We start from the raw sequence: 26708 nt of genomic DNA, 5'->3' as shown, positions 1-26708 counted from the left end.
AAAGCACTGATTTGAAAGCGTAACAGAGTCCTACAGCAGCACTGTGGTTTTCCCTGCGTGAAACCTAAACAAGAGAGTCCCTGCTCCTGTCAGTCACAGTGCAGCTGACGTGCCATACGCTGCCTCTAACCTGAGGGAGGTCTGCAGATTTCTTTTCAAGGAGTGGTATTAGGTGTGCAGGTTATCAGAGCTGAGTTATGCGTATGAATACCCACCGCCAGCTTCTTTTTGCCCCCTGGACTGTAGTAAGGAAGTGTGTTTGCAGTGAGCCTGTTCTCCTGTGGTCTGTCGGATTGCACTGCAGGATGACCAGCTTTGTGCACTGGGTCTTTTTGTTTTTTGGTTGTTTTTTTTTTTTTATGGAAATGTGTAAAACAGTGCATGAATGGGTACCACATGTAGTGCTTACTGAACCAGATACAGTTTGCAGTGCCGCCAACTCTTGTAAGCTAACAAATAAGGAAGATGTGCATAGCTTTTTGGGTTCTGCCACTCCTTGCTGATTTTTGTAAACATTTTTGTAAATGTTTGAATGCTTGATGTTGCAATGCCTCTTACAGCTGCTAACAACAAAAACCATCTGAGCTTTTATTGTAACATGCAGTACCCCTCTGAGCGCAGGGCAGTGGCAGCTGCTGGCAGAGAGCTGTGTCCCTCCTCCTGCACACATCCCGCTCAGCAGGCGTGGTGTAGCTTACAGGAAGATGTAGCAGAAATGGGATAAAGTGTTTGTCTGGGTAAATTAAGTGGCCAAAACCCCGTGAGTGATGGCCAAGGGAAGCAGTGACCAGGATTATATCGCTAGTTCAGCCTGTTCTGTTCAGCTGTCAGCTAGTGACCTGTTTTAGAAGACAAATTCTTGCAGGTCACTTCCAGTAAATAACTGTTGTCATCCCCCAAAGTAAATACAGCTATGCTGAAAACTTCAGCATTGTCAGGCCTTGATGCTGAGGGACTAATGAGAGCAACCAGAGCAGCATGTGTAATTCTTACGCTGCCCAGCAGCTTATGAAACAAGTAAACAGATGACCTGGCATGAACTGTTTCCTGAGAGAGGCAGTGAAGATTCATTTTGCTTTATTATTGATGACCTCTTTTTAAGTGCAATGTTTGCCTACAACCAAGAACTCCGGAGAAGCACAATAAACCAAAGAACCATTCAAACTGATGTATTTGTTTGCTGTCCCTAGGAAATACATACTAGGATTTTAAATAAGTACCTAATGTTAAAAAATGGTAATCATGAGATTTAATTATTTATACTTGAAACCAACTTGCAGATGCTTTTGTCTGATAAAAAATACATGACCTCTGAAGGCTTCAGAGACTTAAAACCCAGATTGCATGTCTAAAGAAATGTTTCATATTTCACTTAAGCACAACAAAACATGCAGTAATAAACCAGCATCCTTTTTATTTTTTAAAAAAAGCAAATAAAAGAACCCCATATGTCTGGTTGTAAGTTGAATACTGTTGATGTCTAGCAGAGATGGATGACCTTAGCATCAGGCTTTCATGTGTCAGGATTAGAAGAAGTCAGGCCTTCCGAAGTTGCAGTCATCCCTATTTTGCTGTTGCAGTTGCACCTCCAGCAGCTCAGGGCGACTGAAGGACTTCTTGTGCTAAGCTGGTTCCAGAAGACTCCAAGTGAGCAGCATCTCCCCCTTAATGCAGATCAACCCTTGGCACTCAGCAATGCATTCAACGTTAAGTATTTTTCTTTTCCTCCTGCATGCCCCCAGAATTGTCTTGGAAGGGTCCACTGCGATCAGTAGTTGACATATCGGCACGTGGTGAATGCTTCACACCCCAGTGCTCTGCACACAGTTATTTTTTCTTTGCTACAGTGCGGGTGGCTGGGGACATGGGACAGGGAGCCTGCTGGCGTGCTGCATTCCTGATACATCTGTACTGCAGCCCTATCAGGCTGCTCTCATGTGCTTCAATGCATGTGAGAGAGGTTTGTGGCAACAAGTGGCACAGGAATGGAAAGCTCCATTCAAAACCAGGCCATATCATCACCACGTATAAATAGAGTATGCATCAGTAGAGCCTTTGTCTGCATCTGCCTTTAGAGCAGTAAGGACAAATCGGAATACTAGAGCATTAAGTGCCAAAAACAAACTGGGTCACTGCCTACAGTCATCTCTTTCCAAGATGGAAATACGTTTAAGGTTTCTTGCACTGCTGTGTGGCCAATCGACTCACTGCAGTACAGCACTGACACCACTGCAACACAAGTATGTAGAAACACTTCACTGGTATGTATTAAAAAAGAAAGAACAAAACTGTCCTGAGGCCCTGAATACCTCATTCAGTACTTGGTTAGAGCTATGCTTAAATTTGTACAGTGCACATAATTAAAACCATTGTTTGCCAAATACTGGTTAAATACATGTAGGAAGCAACAACAACAAAAAAAAATCAAAAAGAATGTAGCCTATTTTATTACTAGTTGACAAGTTTCTGGTTTGTTTCCTGTCAATAACAACTATAGAGCATGTAAATGAAGACATGATACAGCAATGGACCTTGGAACACAATTAAAGAGAAATGAGATGAGATGCATGGAAGACAAACTTCTATTAATAGGTGCAAGATAGCATTTAAAACTTAGTTGTAAGGAAATGTATTAGTACAGATCTGCAACTACAAGGAAGGATGCTGTAGTAAAGCAGGACTTCCTGACTGCAGATGTGATTCTTTGGAAGTGTAAAAATTATCACAATTTTTTTTTTAACATACACCATTACTTGCAATAGTGTATTTAGAAAAAGTGTCAGTCCCTGAGCCAGCAGGTAATAACCTGAAAGATATACATATATATATGTATTTAAAGTTATTTTACCTATTAACTCATAAAAATAACATAACTGCAGCAATTGCTATCTCAAAAAGGAAAAAGCAAGTCATGAGCTTCCTACTAGAACTGCTGGCAGGCTCTCAGCACCAGTTTAGCAGGTGAGGTTTACCCTGTAACCTCTACTTTTCCAGCTGGACACAGAATACGTAGCTATTTTGATAGGCTTTCCAGAGTGTAGCAGTAAGTAATGGAGCAATGAGGTTATCTGTGTCTGTGCACACAGAAGAGAGCTTTAACTGTGGTCCAGAGATGAAGAAACAGAATGCAGGACTACCTGTGAGGAAAAACTGGCCAAAGGATAGTCTACTGCTTCTAGTTGTAGCACTGCTTTAGTTAAAGAATGGAACTGGGAGAGGGAGAGAAAACAAGGCACAGCTACCTTGAAAAAATGCAAGGGAAAACTGCTGTGCTATGGACAGCATAGGTGCCAAGTGAGTGAAATGAAGGACAAAGGGAACATGAAAGACTGGAGGCCTGCAGCTTCTTACCACTGTGTAAATGTCAAGTCACTGTAAAAGCAAAAGGCACAGAAATGGGAAGTCCTGAAATGTGTGAAGTCCCATCAGTTGATAATACCTGTTTATGCCACTTTTCTGAAAAATGATCTACAAATTGAAATGCCAGTCCCTGGAAAAGCAATGTCCTTGGGTCAAAAGCAACCTTTCCTTAGATGCCAAATAATTTAAGTATAAACACACTGGAAAACTCTGGGTACACAGATGTGTTGCTTGTTGGAAACCTGAGAAAGCTGCTCTGTGTGTCTGACTTCTTCAGATATTTTTTTTAATGTGTCCAAGTGTAGGTGGCCCAAGTGCAAATGGCATCTATGGAAGAACGAATGCTTCACATCTCTGAAACGAGAAACAAAGATATGAGATGTTAGTGGTTCGGGAACTATAGTAAATGACAGATTTACCTTGGAGGGGTTGGATTAAGTTCTCTTTTCAAAAGTGTATGTAGTAGAAATGAGGCCAGCAAATGACTGCTTGTTTCTGTTAGGGCTCTGAGCTTACAGAAGCCCACCATGAGTAACACTTATCTTTCAAGTCCCATTCAGATGACCATGCAGGTATATCATGCTATATCATGCAGGTATTTTTAGCAGAAGCAATGTGTACAAATTAGCGAACAGATGTAATGATCCAAAGTAACTAAGAAATTCCAAATCTTACCAATCTGGATTAAAAAATAGGAATTCTAGGCACCACATCTAGCCATTTTATTAGGAAACTTCATGTGTGAAAAGCATGAAGGTGAGATGATGCAGATACTGCTTTTTATGGGTGTAAAATGTAAGATTTGGTCTTGTCTCTAGCCAAGATTACATAAAGTGTCTATTTCCCCCTTATCAAGGCATTGCAAATTTATTGAACCATTTTCAGCAGTAGATACAGGTCATATTTCTCTATGAGAAGAATGCAAAGCAATACACAGCCAGCTGTATGAGCTATCACCAGCCTCTAGGCATGACTGTTTCATGCTGTCATGGTGATCTCAGATGAGTTGCATGGAAACTGGCATCTCATCTAAAGTATAACTTCCTAACCAGTGATTCCATGGTCCTACTCAGACCACGATGTCCTTTGGATTGAGAGTATATGGATTACAGAAGGAGCCCACAAACCCACAGGTGCTTCCATACAGCTCAGCTGTGTGCAGAGGAAGAAGTGAGAAGGAGACAAAGCCCATGGACAGCTGGCAAAAGTTTCAGGGGGAAGCACTCTGTACGTTTATACAGCTCATGCACAGTGATGTTCAGAACCCAGCCTCATGCATAATTAATGTGCATTAATGCCTCCCCACGCTGAACTGGCCTGTAGTGCACAAAGCTCTCCATCAGTCTGTAACAGCTGCAGGGTTCCTTAAAGCCCTTTGATATTGAGTTCTGTTTTTTCTTGTGAAGACAGCTAAAACTCCAGTCATTTTTCACCCTATTTTTTCTTGGGTTTGTCAGTGTAATTTTGTGGCTAGTGTTTCAGTGCTGTCTTCGTGTGCGCTACTGAGATGGATGTTCCACCTATCTCTTTGATAATGTCTCAGAGAATCCATGCATTTACTGTGAAAACTAAATCCTAATATTTGTAGGAAAGATGGCCAGGAGTTGCGCTTAAATGATCGCATTTCAATGCCAGAACTGCACAGGTCTTGGTGAAAGCAGACTCTTTGTCCTAGCTCCCCATCCTGCTCACGATCCCAAAAGATTCTTGTCTGGTTTCCGTCTTCTTATAGATTTCTGCTGTTGTTCCTCTTCAGACTAATAGGTTTCAATGCTTTGTACTTTACTTTTTGACTGAGTTTAGAGATTTAAGGGCAATTTGCTTTTCATATGAAGTGTTAATACCAGCAGAATGTGTTTTGAAAGTCTCAGTGTAAGGCCTTGAGCTGCTTTTTCATAGCAGGTAGTATCTCGAGAGGACTTCTTCTGGAAGTTCACTCAAACACGTGATGTTACAGGCTTGGCCAGAGTACCAAGGCTTGCCAGGAAAATCAAGCAACTCCTTCAGGAAGTCCTCTGAAGGTGATTTGGAGATCTGTGATTTGAGATTTGGAAGACAGAGCCAGAGCAGTGCTGGCCTGTGCTGACTGAGCAGTGCTATTTTAAAGGCAGATGTTAGACCATAGTGTTTCTTGGGCTACAAGCCTGCAATTTAGGTTTACTTCTTCTCAAATTGTTCATCATAGCTATGACACTAGGAAGATGCTCAGTTTGATTCTCACAATTCCTGTATTTATCCTTATGTCCATATATCAAATAGTGTCCATGTTTGGGTTGAATCTCCCATAAACAAAAAACCCTGCAACATGGGAGGAAAGAGAAATCACATTATCTGTGTAGGAACTGAAGGGCTCCCATGAGGTCTGCTGTTGTATGTAGGATTTATCAGCCCTAGCAGTTTACTGGCTAAAGACTAAGAATTCAGTACTCCTAACAGACTGGGTGCCATATATTACAGAACTTTCCTTACAAAAAAAAAAAAAAAAGACATTTAGAGGAAGCAATATATTATTATTTTCCTAATTGGCTTAGTCAGCAATGAGAAAAAGGAGTGGTTAAGCCAGAAGGAAGCCCTTGTCACTTCCTATCTGAGACGCACACATGGGGTCCCTGGCAAAGTTAGGCACTGCCGTCAACTTTTGAACTCTGCATTTACAAATGCTGGGAACTCCTACTGTTATTACAGTGCAGCTTCTGCTTTTGCAGCAGTTTGAAGACAACTCATTTATCTGTAAAGTTTGGAATGATGCAAGGAAACACACTGCTCTTTTTCAAGTTATGCCACGGTGGGCAGTGCATTCTTGTGTGCTACATCCCGCTGTCTTATGGCACAGAGCCCATACTCACCTTGTACTCACTGCCTTTACTCTGACTTGGCACCTGACTTCTGAACTCCAAAGGCGGTGATGAAAATGTTCACAACAACTATAATGAATACTAGTCCAGTTGCAAGGTTGTTGAGGAAATCCAGCTTACCATGTTTTGCAGGGTTGTTAAGGTCATATTTTACTTCAAAGAGAAAGTAGAAAAGAGAGATTTAAGTATATGAATATTTCAAAATCCAGAATAAAAGTCTTCATTATTCATGTAGTTAAAGAATTTCTTACATGGAGCTATTTGCAGCACTCATACTTAAAAGGGAAGGGCGATTTTGCACTGTCAGTAAAAGCGCTAAGGAGAAGATCTTTAATCACAAGGCGCCTAATAGCCTCCAGTAATTAGCATCTAATCTCTGTGGATGCACAAAGGCATGCACAACATTACAAGGAACCTTCTGAGTTCTTGATCTCTTAAAGTCTGCAACAAAACTAGATTTCAAACCTTTAAAAATAATTTCAGTTCTGAAGCCTGAATCCCTGACAGGATGGAATGAAAGTACATTTCCTACAGTTAAATGCTCCAGGCCCTTCCCAGACAGCCCTCCCTCCTTCCAAGTGCTGGCTGCCTTTGTACTGGTGCCCTTCCCCAGCTGTACAGCTTTTCTCCTCTCCAGTTCTTGCACTGACTCTTTTCAGAAGGCAATATCTGTTAAACAGAGGAAGGTTTCAGAGCGGTGTAGCTGCAGTTCTTGTTACAGACAGCACCAGCTGTGTAAATGTTTTTCTCTGCTTCTTGCAGTTCTTTGGTTAAACTGCTAATAGAAGATAGGGAGGACCACACAAGGGAGATACTATTAATTTAGCTTAAGCTTTGATTCTGGGCCTTGTGAAAACGCAGAGATAAGCTACACTGGACTGATAACAGACTTGATAGACTAAAATGTGCTTGTTTAAGGCAAAGAATGGGGGGAACTTGGCTGTCTTGATGTGAAAAGTCAAGATTTATCTCTGCCTCTGTTCTCCTGCAGGGAAAAGCTTATACCTGACAGGTTCTTTCAGCAACATAAATAAGACTTTCTTCTTATGGTAGGTGCATACATATGCTTGAAGCTCTGCTGTGAAAAGTAAACTTTATTTTTAATATAATGTCCCTGTCAACACTGCAGAACTTAACCACAGAACCAGGGCTCGCTCACTCTGTGAATCAGTTAAGTAAAGTGGTGGCAAACACACCCGAGATGCTGAAGCATTAAAAGCCAGGTTCCCTTGGTGTCTCCAATTAAGAAGTCTAATGCTGTTTTGGTCTGAAGGAATTCTGGGCACCTGTTCAAGTCCTGTTTGCTGATGCAGTGCAGTTGGGCAGGGTGGTCAAAGCACTGACAAACAGTGTGGGGGAACAACTTCAACAGCTTAAGCTACTGCACACCTGTGTTGACGTGGAATAACTTAAGCTCAGCAATATTTAAACCTGAAAATGATTTTCTATGTGTTAGTAAGGCGTTTGGAACTATGTGGAGATTTGCATCCTAATAGTGCCACTAAAGAATCTGGTGCTTTCATGTGAATGAAGCAGAATAAATGAAATGGAACATTAATCCTTAAGTATGTAGGAAAGACATTTCAGACAGCTGGCTGGCTTTGGAACTAATAAAAAGGCACTAATGGCCTAACATGTTTTGTGAGTTAGAAGAAATCATGCTTGAAGGAGAATTGCCACTTTCAGAGCTGTCCCTTTGTCCAGATAAGGACCACAGAAAACACACCTTAGTAGTTGAGGTGGAGCTTTAAATTTTGAAGCAGGATTGCAGCAATCCTCTCTCTGTTACTACAGTACTTCAAATGATACCGTTAGCAAAAAATGATCAGCTATTCTTTGTTTTACAGTGGGATTAGAATAGTACCATTTTGTGCCAACTCTACTATTTCAACACATACTTTACTTTTAGTTTAAAATGCTCGGACTGCCAAATCTCTGTCAGGGACAAGTTTGAACATTTGTCAAAATACCAATTCGGGGAAATTTGTTGCAGTTTTTTAAGCTACGTATTCTGAACATGTGATTATAGAAGGACATAGAGATTCTTCAGAGGAGTTACAATCTCAGTGCTGCTTCAGTCTGAGAGGGAATTTCCAACGCTTCCTTTTTCACAGAAAAGACTAAGCACCCCTTATTTCAGGCTCACAACTGTCTTGGTGTGTCTTTCTGAAAGAGCTGTCTTGAATCAGAAAGAAAAATGGGAGGAAGTCTCCGTAAAAGCTAGGAGAGAACCGTGGGCTGAATCAGGAAGCTCTAAGAGGAAAAGGGCCTCTTGGTGTTATATAAAACATTTGCCTGCCTTCTTTGTCAGGGCTTAAAGGTAGGGCTTTAATGAGTACCACAAAATGCTATTTTGAAGGAGGAAAAGCTTTTAATCCCTAGTAAAGAACAGTGAGAACTTGTAGCTCTTGGGATAAAACTGTCTCAAGGTAAGAAACTGGGTGATGGTTTGGACTTCTGCTGGGACTTGTGTGCCCTTCTAAGACGGCTCAAGGCAACAGCACGTTTTTCTGTAGGCCGAAACTATCAAACACACACTGTGGAAAGCAAGGTATTGCTTCAGCGCCATTTAACTTTGTACCTTCATGCCCACTTCATATCCTCAGCACCTTTGAGCTCAGCAAAAGAGTATGTTCCATGAAAGTTACCCCAACAGCATACTGTGTGACTTTGGTGCTCTCAGAGCCCCAGACATACAGCCACTGCTGAGTGCAGAGCCCCGGCTGGGCTCCTGATGCACCTCCTTATTCATGAAGCAGCCTGTGAACCACGTTGCAGCACAGCTTTGGAGTTGGGGTTATTCTGTACGTTTTTCTTTTTTCTTTTTTTTTTTTTCTTTTTTTGCTCATTTTGTCAAAGAAATTACTGAGAAGGAAGCTAGTTTGGTAATGCCTGGCAGAAATGATAAATGAGTCCCTAAACAGGCTTTTTTAGGCTGTAAACAACTAACGCAACCACCAGGGGAGATGCCTTCCACCAAGATACAGATAAGTGGTTGTTGCTGTTCTTGCTTGTTTTTCCATGACTCTCACCACACTCCCCAGTACCATGAGCTTACTTTTTCCAGTCCCTTTCTGTAATCTCCTCTGTGCCAGGACCTGGATTTTGCCCTTGTGCCAGCTCTGCCAAACGTAGAGACAGACGTTCTCAGTCTCTTTCGTAAGAATAAAAAAGCTATGTCAGCTGCACATCAATATTAAAAGCCAGATGTATCCTCATTTTTTGGGAACTTCCTCCTTGAACACAAAGCTGTTCAGTTGTGAAACTGGAACACTGACAGAGCTTCAGAATGCCCAAGGTAGCCTATATAACTTAGTAAATGCTCTATGTGAATGCTGGCTATCACTCTGTAGTATTTGTAGGCTAAGGAAGCTGCTCGGACTGTATTTTGATATTATATGTCATGGTTTTGACTAATGTCATGGAATACTCGTAGGGTAAATTCTTGCTCCTACCTAAGAAAGAAAACTTATCTTTTTAGCTTTAATTTCAGTTTAACGTGGCTTTGAAAAATCATTCTTGAAAAATCAAGATAAGTACATTTCTATGATTCCTTCCCTCGAGATTTAAGATGCTTTGAATAATTCCCTAAATTTAAAAACAAGTTGTTTTTTTTTAATATGTTATCAAAGCTTTGACTTGATTGCAGAAATGCAAGCAAGCCAATGAAGATAATATAAAACACCAGTGTGAAGATGGACAATCCCATCTTCATTTCTGTTCCAGAGTTCTATATTCACAATATATTCTTATAATATCGCTTACGATATGACTGATACAGAGTAAATAAATCTTGGTCATAAGATTAAGTAACAACAGGTCTTGCCAAAAACAGTATTATGAAACTAGGCAGACTGCATGATCGTATCTGATCTACTAATGTTTCTTTCATGGTATTTCATCAGGTTCCTTCCTCCTTTATACTTTCTGAAAAGAGGAATATTCATGCTTTTGGCATGTGAATATGAGGATGTTAATCAAAACTGAAGATTCTACATAAATCTGCCCTTATTCCTTTTGTTGAAATATTTCTACGATCTTAAAGAAAAAATTTAATCAGTTCTGATGTCAAGGCTTTCAAACACAACAATTTTTAAAAATAAATGGAGAACCTATATACACAGGTTGCATTCTATAAGAAAAATACACATCAGGGTTCTTGCAGTTGCTACGTACCAAGGAATATCAGGAGTACTCCCACCATAATTTGCATTGCGAGCGACAGGCTGATGAGAACAATAAGGGGCATATAGAATGAAAAAGAAGGTCCTTGCTCAATCACAGCTTTCAGCTGTGAAGCATTGGCCATCAGCAGTGCAATGTCCAGCATGCTCTCTGCAGCGCTCTTCTTGTTTGCGTAGTGGTTGATATTCATAGGTCCATTTCTCTGAAACCACTGTGATGGTCTGTACTAAAAGTGGGAGAAGAAAAAAGGTTATTCATATCTACTTTAATTGGTGTAGAGAGTGAGAGATGGCTTAGCCCATCAACTGATTTTTGTAGGGATACTGATAAAGTAACAGTAGTACTGAGACTCTACGTGCCTCTCTTTCACTGCTACCTCCATCTGATGGCAGAACTGTAGTGATTGTACTAGACTTGGGCAGATAAACTTTGTCCATCTTGAAGGATCACTCTACTCATTGCTTCTACCATGAGAAAAGTAAGGACTGGAAAATCTGCTACACTTGCACTGAGAAAGGTTGGGAGGAAGAAACTCCCGAAGACATACTTAAAACCACAGACATTTATTAAATTCACACTCAGTGGACACCGCACATCTGCCTAGTTCTTTCATTAGTCTTGAGTCTCGTTTTGAGGATTTACGTGAGAGTTGGCCACTGTATGAGCTTTGCTTGACCTCTTTTCCTGCTGTTTCTCACTCTGCCATGCCACCATCCAAGTCCTTACACAGACAAGAGCTTCTGTTGAAATATCGTATGACTTGTGGTTGCCAAGCACTGCCCAATTACAAGGGTAGCTTTTTTTCCATTTTCCCATCAGCAGAGGCCTTTGAATTCCTGAGCAAACAAATAGGAAAAAAACAACCTACTGCAGGGCAAACCCAGAGCTGGTTAATCTGGAGGGATGGATAAAAGGAGCATTTCCTGATGATGATTCAGGTGACCTAACCTGGAATTTGGCAGCATGTCTCCAGTGGTTCCTAATTCCTCATGGGTCAGATGCAGTGTAGGTAACCAGGCTCGGTGTGGAAGCCTAACCCTTACATGAAGGAGGGTGAGGTGCTTCTCTTCTGCAGTCTCCGGACAGGTTAGGATTTCACCCTCATGGATCTTACTTGTAGACTTTATAAAAATAATATTCAAATATCAGTTTATTTTGGCTGACTGCTTCAAACCTGCTTCTGAGAGATGTTTTTACTGCACAAGTATGTCATGCTTGCCAGAAAATACTGTGAGGGAAATTTCTTTTTAAAGAGAAATGCAGAAAACGCCCTCAGATCGCTCTCTTTAGTGGCTCTAATAACCATCAAATTTCCAACTCCAGAGCCAAGTTTGCCACTGACCAGACTTAAAAGCATTTTATTAAAAGGATAGGTATTGATACATAGAGCAAACACATTCCCAGTTTTTCCAGGGCACTCAAATGCCCAACTTGACCTATTTTCACCAGACATGCTGTAACCAACCACAGTCTAAATATTTTACGGAGAGAAAAATGTCATGGGGCAGCAGCAGACTTCTTTCTGCAGAGGGAATTAAACCTTGTAACCATAGCTTTGTGCAGATGGCTTGTTTACTCTTCCGTTGCTCAGAGAAGAGAATGGCTCTGAAACTGATACCAGCTTCAGTGGGGAACAACTAGTTATGAGTTTGCTTTTGTCTGTTCCGCAGCCTAAAAATGAAATTTATGTGACTCAGGGGTCTGTCCCTCAGTTCGTCACCTTTCCTCTCCCCAAGCAGTCTCCTCTTTCACTCCCGGCCCCACTAAGCTGCTCCAGCATTGGGATATTTAGCGTTTGCTCCTAGTACAACCCTGCCACAAGCTCGACAGCAGGTGTGGATGCCCATTTCCTTACCTAGAGCAGCATGAAAGATACGCTGGCAGTGCTCACTAGAAAATTCCAGACTAAGCTTTTTCACTATTAATTGCACAGGAAAAAAAGATTAACACACACTTTATTCTTGCCTTACATAATGTGTAAGACAGGGTGGGGAATTACATTTGCAACGGCAAAACTTGACTTCTGGGCATGAGTTTAAGAGAAACTCTTCTCAGCAAACGTCAGAAGCTATTTTGTAGTGACTTTCTAATAGAGGAAATTATATTCTCTGATGTTTAGTAGCTAATTAATTATTTCCTGACCAAAAACAAACAACCAAACCTCTAAATTGTTCCTTGAGTTTACAAGGCTTCAATATGTAACACAGGCTTTGGTAGCCTGTGTGTAGAGATTGCTTGGGTAGCTGTACTGCAGTCTTAATCCTGATGGAAGGAGGCTGCAGCAGGAGCTGTGCTGATAGAGTACTGATGGCAGCTTTCACTCTATGTAGGAATGTGATCATTGAAGTGACTACTTTTAAGAAAAAATATATTGAAGAGTAAACAATCTGAACTACATCTTCCTTTCTGTTGCCTCTGTGAGACGTGGGGCTCTTCCTATGCAGTCAGCAGAATGCAGTCTCTTTTCCGGGGCATATACATGGCTGCACAGTCAGGACTTTGCAGTCTGCTAATCCCATTTCTGCATGGCCAACCAGCACATAGCAGCCGATGGCATTTGAACTGCTACAGAAGCAAAAGTTGGGTCACCTCTGAACTCTGATAAGACTTTAGCAAAAAAGTAAAACTTTGTACTTCTAGCATCCCAAGTGAGCTGTTTACTAGGCGTGAGTCTAACAGAAAGCATTTTACTCTGCGAGGAGGCTTCCAGCCAGCACTCCTGTCAGCAGACCAGACACAGTGGGAGCTGGGCACAGGGAGGACAGAGGCCCCAGGTCTGTGGCACAGAGTGTTCTCAGCTGTGCCTCGTGCTGGGAAGAAGGGTGTGCAATCATGGAAGCTCCAGAAATGAGTTGTTTCCCTTTTCTTAAGAAATGGAGACTCCTGTCTCGTGATGGAAAACCATAAAACCAAAAGAATGCAAATTAGCATGGAGTCAGGGAAGAATGTGAAGGCAACTGCCTAAAGGATCAAAACAAATGCAGACAGTACTCTGGTAGCAGTTTTTAACAACGGATAACGTGTTGCACGGCAATATATAGACAGGCAATGAAAGGATTGCTGCTGCCTTAAACCCTGGTTAATGATAGTTCTGCATGACAGAAATTACCTGGGAATGCTGTTATGTGGCTTTGTGGTTTCAGGGAGATGCCAAATGGTGGCACTGAGTGGCAGTTACCGTGCTATTGTCACCTGCTGAGATGCAGGGAGGGTGAAACCACTGGCGATTCCCTGTAAGATGTGCAGGTGCCACTTGGCAGAAGAATAGCACGTGTGCTGTGCAAGGGGAGTCCTGTGACCCGTTTCAGTTGTGATGTAATCACAGCAACTGCCTGGTACAGATAAACTGATCTCTAGGCTTTGTGTTGCCAAATGAGACCAAGGAAAGGCAGCATGCGTTCACAGGTGCATGCATAAGGGCTGTGTGCAGCTGCTCCGTCCCTGGGCAGCAGCACTCAGTGCCCACAGGGCAGTCAGCTCCCAAACTCTCCTGCAGCACTGCTGGGGTGATGCCAGGATGCTGCACCAGAAGCTTATGCTTTCTGTTTCCACAAAAACAAACCTTGTGTTTGCTTCTTCACACTGGGGATTGAGTTTTTATGATACGTCATCTTACTGACAACTGTGTGGGTACGGGCTTTGCCTCTGCTTTGCCTCACTAGTTGTCTTAATGGCACACCCAGAATAACTGAGTCCCCCTGAAATACAGAAGGGATTTATTCACTACGTTTATTTAAAAATAAACACAGCACTGAGGTAGATGTCCTTATATGCTGAGTTTGAATCAGTTCTAAGGCACGCCAGGTGATTTAACAGGAAGGAAACAGTGCTGAAAATGGAAACCCTTGAGAACAAATCATAAAGTATCTTTGTTAAACGCAGTGACCTGTTATAGTAAGGATTCATGCTTCTATTACAGCAGTAAATTGCTTCATGCAACAAAGTTTATACGGCTGCCTGTTCTTGTGAATGAAATTAGCCAGTATTTGCAGTAGCACAGGACTGGTTACCTTTGTTTGTTTGTTTGTTTTTAATTTAAAGACCTAGAAAACCAATGTTGCAGTTAGCCAGGTGAACACTTCATTTCCCACATGCATACCGTAAGTCAGAGGTACGGCCTTGATTAGCAATTGTCAGGGCAGCTGCCTAGCAGCAGCTGGGACTGCAGGACACAGAGCTCTGTGTGATTTGCGTGTCAGGCCCAATGTCCTATCTGGTTCTTAAAACATACAAATACTGATTTTAGTGTGAGTACAGGCATTCACGGTATTGTAATTTTAAGTCATTTTGCAGTAGAGTGTGTCTGTTAAACACAGGAGGCCCATGGTTTTGTTCAGGATGATTGGGTGAATTGCTGATATATTCAGGCTAAGGTTTCTAAGACCTGTGCTTCTGATTAGTGACACCTGTTTTTGCCTTTGAGCACATTTACTCTGAAGCAGTCTTCAAAATCCTTGGCTTGCTCTAATTCTGTATGCGGTCTTCTTCCTACTTTAGGTTAGTGATTACTGCAATTGTAGGGCAGTTTTTACACACTTAGAAGCCAAGCAGCCTTGCTTTAAAATGAGATGGGATGAACTTTTGGTCTGGTTGTTGGCCAGTAGAACCTCTGGGTTCGTAACATCACAGGGTGAGTTTCCTGAAATCCTTGTGTTTAGGGACAGTCCTAATTTTCAAATGATAGAAAACTGCTAAGTAATAACAAGACTGTGCAAATATAAGGCTGAGACACGGAGATCTCACAGCGAATGGTTCTTTACTGTGTTTTGGAATAGTCTTTCTAATTAAAAACAAGCTGAAAACATCCAGCACAAAATTCCAGTTATATCAAAGAAGGGTCAGACATAAAAGAAATTACATAGAACTGAAACAAAACACAATTTCAGAGCTTTTAAATTCACTCTAAGACTAACCCTGCTGTTGCAGAATTGAACCTCTGACTTTAATATTTATGTAATATTTGTTTTATATATTTATTTAATAATGCTGACGGATGTAGAATTTCTGTTATCTACGTAGTAGAAATGCAATGGGTCAATATGTGGCCACTGAAATCAGAATTCCCCTCTGTTTCAAATAATTTTCTGATATAGAAAAAAATAGGGAAAAATATTCTACAAATATATATATATCTCCCAAGGCAAACATTTTCAGCTGTGCCAGTCATGCAGTGGGATATTAGATCCCGTGTACACTACCTCAGGAAGATGTGATTTCTTCCCCCCCCAGCAAAACATTAGACCACTTGTTCAGCTCAGCACTGACTCATAAAAAATCCCTAAATCTGGTGCTGAATCATCACTGACGTCTCCTGTAGGAATTCCTTTTGGGGGAGATCTGTCTGTTCAAGTACCAACCTAACACAGCACCATATAGCTTGGGAGGCTGCTGCAGTCACGTCTGGAGGCAGCGTGGTGGCAGGTAATTTAGAAAATCTGTATTAAAAACCAAAACAAACAAAGCAACACTTCAGCCTGTGTTCAATTTCCTAGCACCTTTAAAAGCCTATAGTGAAGAAGAGCCACGCTGTATATGGAAAACAGGAAATGAAAATACAACTGTGTTTAAAAAAGGAAAGAAAAAAAGCCAACAAGTGGTAGCTGTGTTAATTCCTGAGTTTTAAAAACCTTGCATGAATAGAAGGGAAAGGTACAGTCAGCTCAGGGCAGAGCACCGTTTTCCTAAAGCTGTGCTGTTTCCAGGACCAAGTGAGAATATTTTTGCTCATTAGATGACATCAGCAATCAGCACACCTGATGACTTTGAAGTGAAGTTATGAGACTTGTCTGTAGAGCGAACGGAACAGAAGCTGCTCCTCACTGCTGGGCAGTGGGCTGCCTGGCTCGTGTTGCCAAGGCACTGCTTGTTTGTCCTGGCTACTTAATTGCAAGGCTAGCACCACTATGGGAGCTCAAACTGGAAGTACACTGTAGCACTTCGGAACAGGCCGCTTCATTCCATATGCAGGATAATTATTACAAGTTCTTACAAATTTGACATTTGTGACTTGTGCTACAATGCCAAGAAACTGACACGTCCCCAAGTAACTTAGGACTTAATATACAAACTTGAATACATTTTTAGCAATAATGTGTCTATTATAGAAACCAAATGTTCCACAGCTTTTCTCCTCAACCATCCAGTAGTTGTTCACTTTTTTCATAGACCCTTCACTATTTCCACTGGCATTTCTTGCCATCACGGAGAGCCCAAACTGTGCTAGGTTTCACAGCAAAGCAGCTCCTGGACTTTTTCGATACAGGGCATAAACAAAGGAAGCAAACACAGGAGCATGAAAAAACAGTTACTATTGGCATCGAACAGATCCTTTGCACAAAAGGCAAGCACAGCTTCCAACTGTAATTATTCCCATTAGTCAGCAAGGTGTGCCAAGCCAGCACTGGAAGAAATGCCCAGCTTCTTTCTAAAAGCGTAACAGTTGGTGAAAAATATTGTCCAAGTTAATGACCAAGTTAAAATAAATCAAATCTAGAATGAATGTGACCACTCATTCAGAACTGCAGTGAGCTCAACACAATAAAATAAGCTTAGTGTGCTTCTACCCTGCTCTGAAGGTAACTAAGCCATTTTTTTGCTTTGAAGGTACCTGCATTTTGTGTCAGCTAGCATAAGAGGAATTCATTAAGAGAATGATGCGCAAGAGAATGCATTTTGAAGGCAGGGCAGATGCGAGGATGGGCAGTAAGAACTTCAGGGCTGCCAGAGATATTGGTAAGTGCTCCTCACAGCAGGCACATAAACACTTCCAGCTCCAGTCACTGCATGTTGAGGCCCTGTGGTTGTTTGTGTGAACTCTGGACTGGCTCATATTCTTAAGGTATCCACTCCTCAAAACTTGTTTTTTAAGAAATCTGTCCCCTGTTTCAACTCATGTGTATAATTTTTTAATATATATTTTAGAAACTGAAATAGCGTTCAGGAAGTTCTCTGAAGTGTTAAATAGAACATATGCATAATACAATATGAAGTCTCTCTGCTTATTCTTTTCCTTGCACGGCTTTTATGGGAAAGTTATAATGAAACAATAATTGCGTGCAACTGGAGATGAAGCAAAACAGGAAAGTCATAAAAAAAATTATTAGAACAGACCGAGAAAAAAAAACCCATTACATGTACTTGTGATGCAATCATGAATCTAGGGGTCAAAATTAAATGCAAATTCTGAGAACTCAGTGTCTTGAAGGCCAGCAGTTTGATCTGCGCGTCCCAGCCTTGTTTCTCTTTAGATACTTTCCAGGATTTATTAAAACCAGGTTGTTTTTTCTTTTTCTGGTCTGTTCTCCGTGCCTGTAAGGGCTCCAGGAAGGGAAGGCACAGTCTTGCAACCACCTGTGACCAACCAGCAATGTGGGTAGTGGTTTGGTGCAGCTGTTCCTGTGTGGCAGTCCTCGGTGAGAATGAGAGAAGCTTTTCAGAGTTTGGCCTCTTTTGGAAGAACATGAAAGATGCTCTTTTAGCCGCTTGGCATTTTAGAAAAGTGGCATGCTTGGAAAACATCCTTTATATGTAAACGTAATACGGGATGAAATGCTTTCCAGCGCACATCTCTAGGCATGTTTTCACTACACGGAGCAGTGAAAAGCTGTGCTTTCCCTTGTTTGTACGTGGGTTACTGCAGGCAAACAGGGACATGCAGCCCCAGACTTTGGGGCAGCTCAGCTCCTGCAGAAAAACCCTCCCAGGCAGAAATTATAAGAGCACAGAATGGCTTAGGTTGGGAGGGACTTAAAGATATGCAGCCGTAACCCGTGCCGTGGGCTGCCTGCCCCCAGCAGCTCAGGCTGCCCCGGGCCCATCCCGCCCGGCCTCGGGCACCTCCAGGGATGGGGCACCCGCAGCTCTGGACAGCCTGTGTCAGCGTCCCACCGCCCTCCGAGTGGGAAATTTCCCTCTAACATCTCACCTAGATCTCCCCTCTCTTAGCTTAAAGCCATTCCCTCTTGCCCTATCAAAATCCTATCAGAAATCTGTCTCGGTGCCGAGATTTTAGGTGAGGAGGACATCTGATGAGCGAGGCTCTGGCCCACGCAGGAGCTCGGCAGCCACCATGCCAGGCCTGAAAAGGATTTTCCAGTCTTTCCCCGGCCTGTCTTTGATCCAGGGCAAAATGGGAGGCATGCACAGCACCCCGTAAAAAGGGGAGCGCCGGACCGCGGCAACAGCCTCCGGGATCGCTGGCAGCACCCGCGTTCCGCACTGACAGCCGCGGGGCAGCCCGCCCGCCCCATCCCGCGCCTCGGGCCCTACCCGTTCGACCACCGCCGGCTCCGCTCCCTCCGCCCGCCCGTTCAGCTCGTGGGTCTCGCCGCCGGAGTCCATCTCGGCTCCCGGAGCGGAGCAGGAGAGGCCTCGGAGGCTGTTGCCGGCAGCCTCTGGGAACCCCTTTCGTATCGGCTCCCCCGTCTGGCCGCGGTTAAGAGAGAGTTTCCAGCGACGGAGAGGAGGGAGGGCCCGCACCGCGCACACACCGCCCCGGGGCTGGGCTGGGCCGAGCTGGGCCCGGCCGGCCTCGGTGTGCTGCGCTGCGCCGTTAGTGCTACCGGGAGCCACGCAGTGTAGGCCGCCGGAGATGTGGGGCTGAGAGAGGTTACCTCTGCTCAGCTTCTTCAGTACGCGGCAGGGCTGGCAGCGGGCTGCTGAAAATGCTCTCCAGTGGTCTGTGCCAGCGTCTGGCGTACAATGTAGCCCTCAGGTTAACAGCTTCAAAGTTGCCTGTGTTACAAACTGTTCTTCTCACTGGATTTAGTTCAGTCCCTGAATAGTGCCGGAACATACTTTACAGAACATAAACAAATGCATACCGAAAACAAAGGACAGAGCCGGCTCCTGCTAGGCCATACTTGTAAAGAGATTATGTGGAAGCATTACTTTCTGCTCCACGATCATCAACATAGGATTTTGGCAGAAGTAACTCCTGTAGAAGGAAGACCTGGCTGCACTGCTTGGTGCAATAAATACAGAGCAGTGGGACCTGTGCTTAGGAGCATGTTGCATCTGCAAAAAGATGTCTGGGCACTTGGCTGTTCCCACTTTACATCAGGTGTGTGCTTGGGAATTGGTCCTTAGCCTGAGCCTCACAAATGTGCTCTGAGAAAGTGCCCCAGCTGCAAGGAGAGCAGGAAGCTCAGCTGTGCAGATGTGGCCTTTGGACAGAAGATGTATAGTCTTGAACAGCAGGGTGCCCTGCTGTGTGTCTGCCTTAAAATGCAAATCTAGGGGTAAGGGTTTTGCCACATGAAATAAAGTATTGTATGCTGTATTGCTGCAGTTTTCCTCATGCAATAGATAGGCATGCTTCATCCAATATGAAAGTGTTACTGAGAAATGGAAGTGCAATGTCTCCTCACTGTTGACTTTTGTTTTTGAGCTTACATTAATTTTTTTAGTTAAAACAGGCATAACTGTCAGCTGAATTCACTTTTAGATTTCATGGAAAAGCATACAGACAACCAGATGTGGGTAATCACAAACCAAGCGCGAGTTAGGCTTCCAATCTTAATGCTAAAGGTCAAAGAAATTTCCAGTTTAACCATTCTCAGAAACGCGTTGAATTAATAGTTAGCTTTCTTCTTAGAAAATCCTCTTGATGAAGCATGCAGTTACAAGTTACTGTCTTCAATTGGAATTATTGAATTGAACTTTCTAAGAAGCCCTCATCCATCTTGATTCCTTGCAGTCCTCTCTGCTTCCCTTTAGACCAGGCTGGAAAACACTCAGAGAGAGAAATAAAATTCTGTTATTATAGCTTATAGAAAATGGAAGGAGCAACGTATGAGAGCAAAGATATCTGTATCTCTTTTTCTTATGGTGAGGAGGATATACAATAAAAGGAGAAGAATGGATGTAAACTCTAAAAATAATAATAATAAAAAAATCAACACTCCTTGCATTGTTTTGATCCAGTGCTGTGTTGAACCTCACTTGCAGCATTTCTAGTGGATGGGAATACCATATTAGTTGCTCAGGTGTTGGTACAGCTTGTCAGGGTGGGCACAATTGTTTTGTTAGAGCAAGCACAGTGAGAGGTGACGCTGGGGTAACTTTGAAGCAAAGCTATAAAATACACCATGATGTCAGCTGCTATAAAGTCCAATGCTTGAAAAAAAAAAACATCACTTCCCTTAGTTTTAGGGTTTGTAGTACCCAAATACTGGTCAGCTAGGCTGGCCTTAATCACTTAACCAGTTAACTTTAAAGTCATTGAACATGCTTGGCCCATGATTGCCGTGGTATAGTTATCAAGAGGAGCTGGTTAGAACCCTTTCCAGTTGTAACTGTCCACTGATGTTTTCAGAGATACTGAATATTTCCAATTTCCCCTTTTTCGTCTTCTAAAGCTCTTTGTAAATACCTTTTTGGTCATTTCTGTTGGTAGTTGTGGAGGCTTCATTGACGCTGATGAAAATATTCTGCTGTTAAGCCTAAAAATTAAGGATCTGCTCTCTGTTGGTGTCCCTTAGGAGTGGAAGTTATCTTGGAATGGAAAATATCTGTCCTATCTCACCTTTGTATTGCACAGACATGTACCAAAGAGATTTATGCAGACAGGACCTGTTGTTAGCCTTTAGGAAATGGGTGCAATCCTGCTGGAACAGAGAAACTGCTTAGCCTGAGTCTGTGAAATTACCTGTGAGCCAGCATTCATGTATGGTCTGAGACAGTCGATTCTGCATTGCATCTTTATACTGTTGTGCTCATCAGCTCAGTGTCAATTTTAACAGTAAACTTCAACAATTTTTCCTGTTACCCAGCCTTTGAGTTAGTTCCGCTGGGTTAATTATAATAACAACCATTATGTTTTGCTGTGATTCATATAGAATAATAGTTGCAGACTCAGGCTGGTGGCAGAAGAGTTAATAGGCTGGTGAAGCGACCAGTCTGCAGCTGTGTGATGACAAAACTATGTGGTAGGACTTTCTTGTTTGTGTGGATTTGAGCATAGTCATTATAAAATGAGAACTCTGTAAGTGCCATCACATGGGTCTGAGTCAGGAGTTTTGGTGAGCGTTACACAGAGCGGGCACTGGAGGCTGCAGAGGGGGTCCATGGGACCACTGTGACAACAGCTATTGGGACACGGATGGCAGTTCTCAAGAGAGAAAAGCACCGTTCTCCATCTTTGCAATTTAGTTGTTGCAGTCTCTCTTTGGCTCTTGAGCCTTAGATCATGGATAACTCCTTTGGTTTTGGTTTTGTTTCAGAAGTACTCTATGTGACAGGTGTGAAGTGATGCTAGAATACTAATGAAACCTAACCAGGGAGAACAGCATTTTGTATTGTCACTACAGTTGCAAGGTTTTGTGGTGCCATCTTTAATTTTTTTTGCTTTCCAGTTAGGCCTTCATTTTCCCTGAGCAAGTACTGTTATGTGTCCAAAGAGACAGTGTAAGGAAGCCTGGAATAAAAAGTACATGGTGCTGTCTGCTGTCTGTGGTCACTATTAAAGCAAGTAATTCTGCAACGTGGTACTTCTGCACTAGAGCACAAGTTTAAGTAAACAAAGTGGCTTTTGGTATGATCCCTCTATGAGAAAAAAAGGTCAGCCATTCAACGAAGTAAAATGAGGGAAAGGTGGAAGGAGGAGAGCACTGGTACTGAAGAAATGAGACAGCCTGAGCTAGCTGACATGAATGGAGAGGCTGTGATTTAAAAAAACAGTGTTTGATATCAGATAGAACTGCCTCCATCAGCACATCCTGCTTTGTTTTACTGGCTTGTAGATTTATTATGTTCATGAAACTTTATTTCCTTGCTCTGTCAGCTATCCTCAGCAAAAAAATAAAAAACAAAAAAAAAAGGCTTTCTCTCTTGAAAAACATGTAGTTAGTTTATTTCTTTTGGGAAGGGGTGGATTTGTGTGGTATTATTGCAATTATTTGGGGCAAAAGTGCATTATTTTGTGCTGTTTCTTCCTTTTTTGGCTTCCTGTTATTCCTCCAAAAACTTGCATTTCCCCACCAAAAATTGCATTATACTCTCCAAAAACCAGTGTTCCAGAATTAACATTAAAAATAAATAATGGATGTAATGCTTAGTTTATGAAATATGCCCATCGTTCTCCTCCAGGCTTAAATTAACTGTAAAAAAAAAAAGCTATTCATAGTATCTGATCTCTTCTTAGGGCATGACTCCTAGCAAGTCTAGGAAAGAGCCTTTACTCTTTTTCTTTGTTTTCACCTGGATTATATGCTTAGTCGTTTTGTTGTGCTCCGCTGATCTAACCACCTGCCTGACCCTTGCTCTTTGTATTTAAATGAACTGCTCAGGGAGAGGATAGACCAAAAGGAGTTTCCACGATGCTGCCTGTGAATGGCATGCCTGGATGCAGTGCAGATATTCTCCATGTAAAGGCAAACAAGAGATCTGTCCTACCTTCCATTTTCATAGAAAAATGAAGTTGGGTGGATTAAAAAACAAACCAACAAACAAACATTAAATTGAAGAAAAACAAAGGAGATTTGCATGGCCCGACAAATCTCTTGCTTTGCAATAGAACTGCAAAATTCCCTGCAAATTCCATTTATCACTCTGAAATCAGACGCTTCTTGTATGTTTGTCATCTAACTCCCAGAAAGGCAATCTGCTTAAAATAACTTCATAATGTATATGAAAATGGTGTTTTTTTCTATTTTGAATGATGCCCGTATAAATTATTTCTCTGCAGTTGGACGTATTCAGGATGTAACTGACACTGCAAACTGATCTTCTGTAGTTTATTTTGTGTCCAGTGGTCATGATACATAATTTAGATCTGACCTGTTGCATATCTTTTCTCTTCAATAGATATCTATATAAGTGGAGTTTACGTTTGTGGGTGTCTAATACTAGCACGACTGAGGCTTTCTGTATTGTAGGCAGGTAACTCATTCTCTGCCACTTAAAAGCAAGCAAACAGTTTCTCCCCAAGTAAACAAGCAATCTATAAACAGAAAAAAACAACAAGCAGTGATCAGTGACCTTTCTGTAAAACAGTGGTAAGGAGATTTATCAAATCCTCCTCTCTCAGGTCCATTTAAAAACAAGCAAAGTACACTGCAAGTTGCTGAAAGTGCTCCAGAGTAGCTTAAGTTGTAGGATCCTGCCTGGCAGCCCAAAATAACCAAGATACACAGGCGGTCATGACACTGCTGAAGTTTTGAAAGTGTGTGAATATGTTGGATTACCATGAGAAATGAAGAAAGGCCAAAGAGCCAGGCATATGATACTGGCTAGTGTCCTTCACGTGTAGCCAGTGGGTTCTGGAATTACTCCAAGCTTTTTTGCTTATTCACATGAAGTTGCTTCTGGACTTAATGCATGAATCCACAGGGAAATTGTGGCCAATGTTATGCAGAAGATGAGATTTAGTAGTCACAGTTGTTCATTTTGGACTGAAAATCTGTGAAACTAATGATTTAAAAAACTCTTTTACTTAAGATATGCCGACTTGCTTGGCACTCGTACTTGAAACAGGCCTTTTGGGAAAGAAGTTTCAAGCAGCATTGAACCCATGCCAAGAGGAAATGAGTAAGCTCCTACCTAGAAATAGGCAGAAGAACCTACACAAATGCTTTAGCATGAAAATGTGGATGCCTGGAGTCCGTGAAGATGATCTGACCCAGGGTATGCGGCTCAAGAGTCCTCCTTTGGACTCCCTCTGATTCACTTAGAAATGAAAGGCAGTTCATTCTCTCAGTGAAGAGCAAATGCTCTCTGTTACATAAACATCTCTTCCGCACTGTCGTGCTGACTTCCTCTGGGCTTGCGGTCCTTCAGGCACATTTCTGTGCAGTGCATTGTATTCACAGTACAGAAAATCGGCTGCACACTCAAATAAACATCTTATCTGCTCTATTCTGCTTTGTGCAAACAGATGTGCACGTGACATAAAGTGCTTTGTGTCATTTGTTTTAGCAGCTAGCATGGCTGTCCTACGGATGCCAGCTAGGCTGTGCCTGGCAGTATGGGTTTGAGGGCAAGGATGTGCTGGTGCCCTTGGCTGCTCATGGGAGGGAGGGGGGGGGAGGGGGGGGAGGCTGGGGGTGCTAAGGGGGGCTCCAGAAGTGGCCAGGTCCCATCTGAACAGAGTGTCCAAAGTGGTGGCACCGCCACAAATCAACTGGAAGCCAAAGAAATCTGCATGGGGTTCACAGTGCAAGTCGGCCTGTGACTTACAAACTGTTTTTGCAGGTGACTGTGCTCCCCTAGCCAACCCAGAAAGCAACAGTCTGTGCTTTATAAAAATTACTGACATTCCTTCCCGAGAGTCCTCTTTCCTCTCCTCTTCTCTCCTCTCCTGCCAGCAGAAACTTCTTATCCTAAAATTCTTTTTATAGATTTTGCTACAATAAATAGATGGAGAATTATTTAAAAATGACTGTAATATTTATCTTTGAAAGGTTGGTTTTAACTTTTTTCACCACATGTGCTCAGTGATAGGTCAGAGATGATGCATTGTCGGTGCTGCTTTACAGGACAATGAGTTTAACGACAAAGAAAGCCTCCTGTGTTAGAGAGGGTGGCAGGTTATCTATAGACAGGAGTGCAGAATGCATCTCTTTGCATGGTTTTGTACAGGTGTGAATCTGAATTGTACATCCTTACACAGCTTGTCAACAGCAGTGTAAATAACAAAAGAATAAGACCATAAAAGTTTTACTGATGAAGCATCAATCACTGAAAGGAACAGGATGGTTAAATTCCACCTCAAATGTACATTTCAAGGCCAGAAATCTTCACTGTGATCCTTTTGCTTGAAGGTCACTCAGTAGCTCATGGCTGAACCAGAGCACGTGTTTTAGAAAACCTTTGAGTCCTTTACATTGCTTTTAAAACAGACATAAATGTGCTCAGCAGCTCTGAGATGCAGTTAATGATCAGCCTACAGATGAGGCTGGACTGAAGCCATCAAATATGATACATAAGCTGATTTTTTTAATCAGCTTAGGCCTGAAAATGCTGAGCACATTTGGCAGAACTTGCAGATGCTTTCATTCCACATGTGAGCTCCAGCCCCTCCTTCCCCTCTGCAGTTATGCTGTTCCTGGTGTCTGTGGAAACACAGCTTAGTGTTGGTATTTTTGTGGCAGGCCACCAAAAATATATTGCTAATGCTTTCTTTTCCTCATTCGGTTTCTATTTCCAGGAATGCATGTGTGTGTAAGCCATCAGCAACCTGTTGCCTAACGACAGCAGCGCCATCTGGCTTTTTCTTTCTTCTACTGACTGACTGATGCTTTATGTTAAAATGATTTCCAGTGCAGCCAGTTTACTAGCACTGTGTTTTCACTTCATGAGGTGCTTATGCTTGCAAAGATTTCCCGCTGTTGGCTTTTCTAGTTTTACTTGTGTGACCTTTATATTCTTATTAAACCTTGATGTTTGCATGAGATGTGAATAATCTTGCCTGATTTACCATATAATAATCAGGTAATTAAACCGCAAGTCATTAGCAGGTCATAAAATAAGTGTAAAAAGCTAACAAGAATATCATAATGTCAATTTCATAGCTCACAGATACGAAAACATATCTGTTTTTACAAGGAGTTCGTTCTAATTCATTCATATCTGTTTGTTTTGTAAGCTTTGTGAGGCACATGAGAGAAGTGACTTTAGGATAACTGCCCTGTTAAGATGCACGGTTTAATTTTAAAGCCTGGGTCACCTGGGACTCTTGAGAACTTTGTCTACTGTGGCATTTGTGACATCTGCCAAACTGCACTGCAAGCACCTCTGCTTAATGCTTGCACTGCTCCTGTGAAGGAGCTGAGCATCAGTTTGGTGTTACAAACCGAAATACTCAGCTGTGGAGGGAATGAACCAGAACTGATGAACAGTGTTATAAGTGGAGCACAGATAGGTGAGATTTAGATCCAAAAATATGAATTTTAAAACCTCTGTCTAGCTGAAGATGAAAACCAATCGCTGTGCCTGACTACTAAGGGCCACTCCATTTGTCTCCCTGGGGGCTCTGGAGCTGGATCTCTGCTCACTGTGAACACCACAGCACAGGCAGCTTGTGCTGACTGGAGCCCATAGAATCCCCAGGTTTGCTTTGGGATCAGGTGCTTCAGGAAGAAGTGTTTCAATATGTAAGTTTTCTAGTGAATTCAAGGCCAGGTTGGAAGGGGCCCTGTGCAGCCTGCTCCAGAAGCTGACAACCATACCCATGGCAGGGGGTTGGATCTCGATGATATTTAAGGTTCTTTACAATCTCAGTCATTCTGTGATTTGATGATCTGGCTCCTAAGGGACGATCTAGTGACTCTAAACACAGGGTACTTCTGGCTGTTCTCATTTACAGTCCTG

General features: G+C 42.3%; 1 protein-coding gene and 1 long non-coding RNA gene across 2 annotated transcripts in view; one reads left to right on the top strand and one right to left on the bottom strand.

The window, feature by feature from the left end:
- Positions 1-1165: 1165 nt before the first annotated feature.
- NINJ1 (ninjurin 1) lies at positions 1166-18796 on the bottom strand. The gene is made up of 4 exons (NM_001277877.2): positions 18669-18796; positions 10392-10626; positions 6207-6368; positions 1166-3714 (listed from the first exon to the last, which is right to left on the bottom strand). Exons 1-3 carry the CDS (start codon positions 18738-18740, stop codon positions 6223-6225), a joined length of 453 nt encoding a protein of 150 aa, NP_001264806.1. The 5' UTR covers positions 18741-18796; the 3' UTR covers positions 1166-3714; positions 6207-6222.
- Positions 18685-26708, top strand: part of LOC107054446 — a 26679-nt gene continuing 18655 nt past the window's right edge. The window contains exon 1 of the long non-coding RNA XR_005839313.2: positions 18685-18833. This is a non-coding gene — a long non-coding RNA (uncharacterized LOC107054446). The remainder of the gene's footprint in view (positions 18834-26708) is intronic.

This window comes from Gallus gallus, chromosome 12, assembly GCF_016699485.2.
Source record: "Gallus gallus isolate bGalGal1 chromosome 12, bGalGal1.mat.broiler.GRCg7b, whole genome shotgun sequence".
NCBI classification, from domain to species: Eukaryota; Metazoa; Chordata; class Aves; order Galliformes; family Phasianidae; genus Gallus; species Gallus gallus.
Note: the sequence above shows the minus strand (reverse complement) of the source record. Positions and strands in the feature narration are given on the sequence as shown.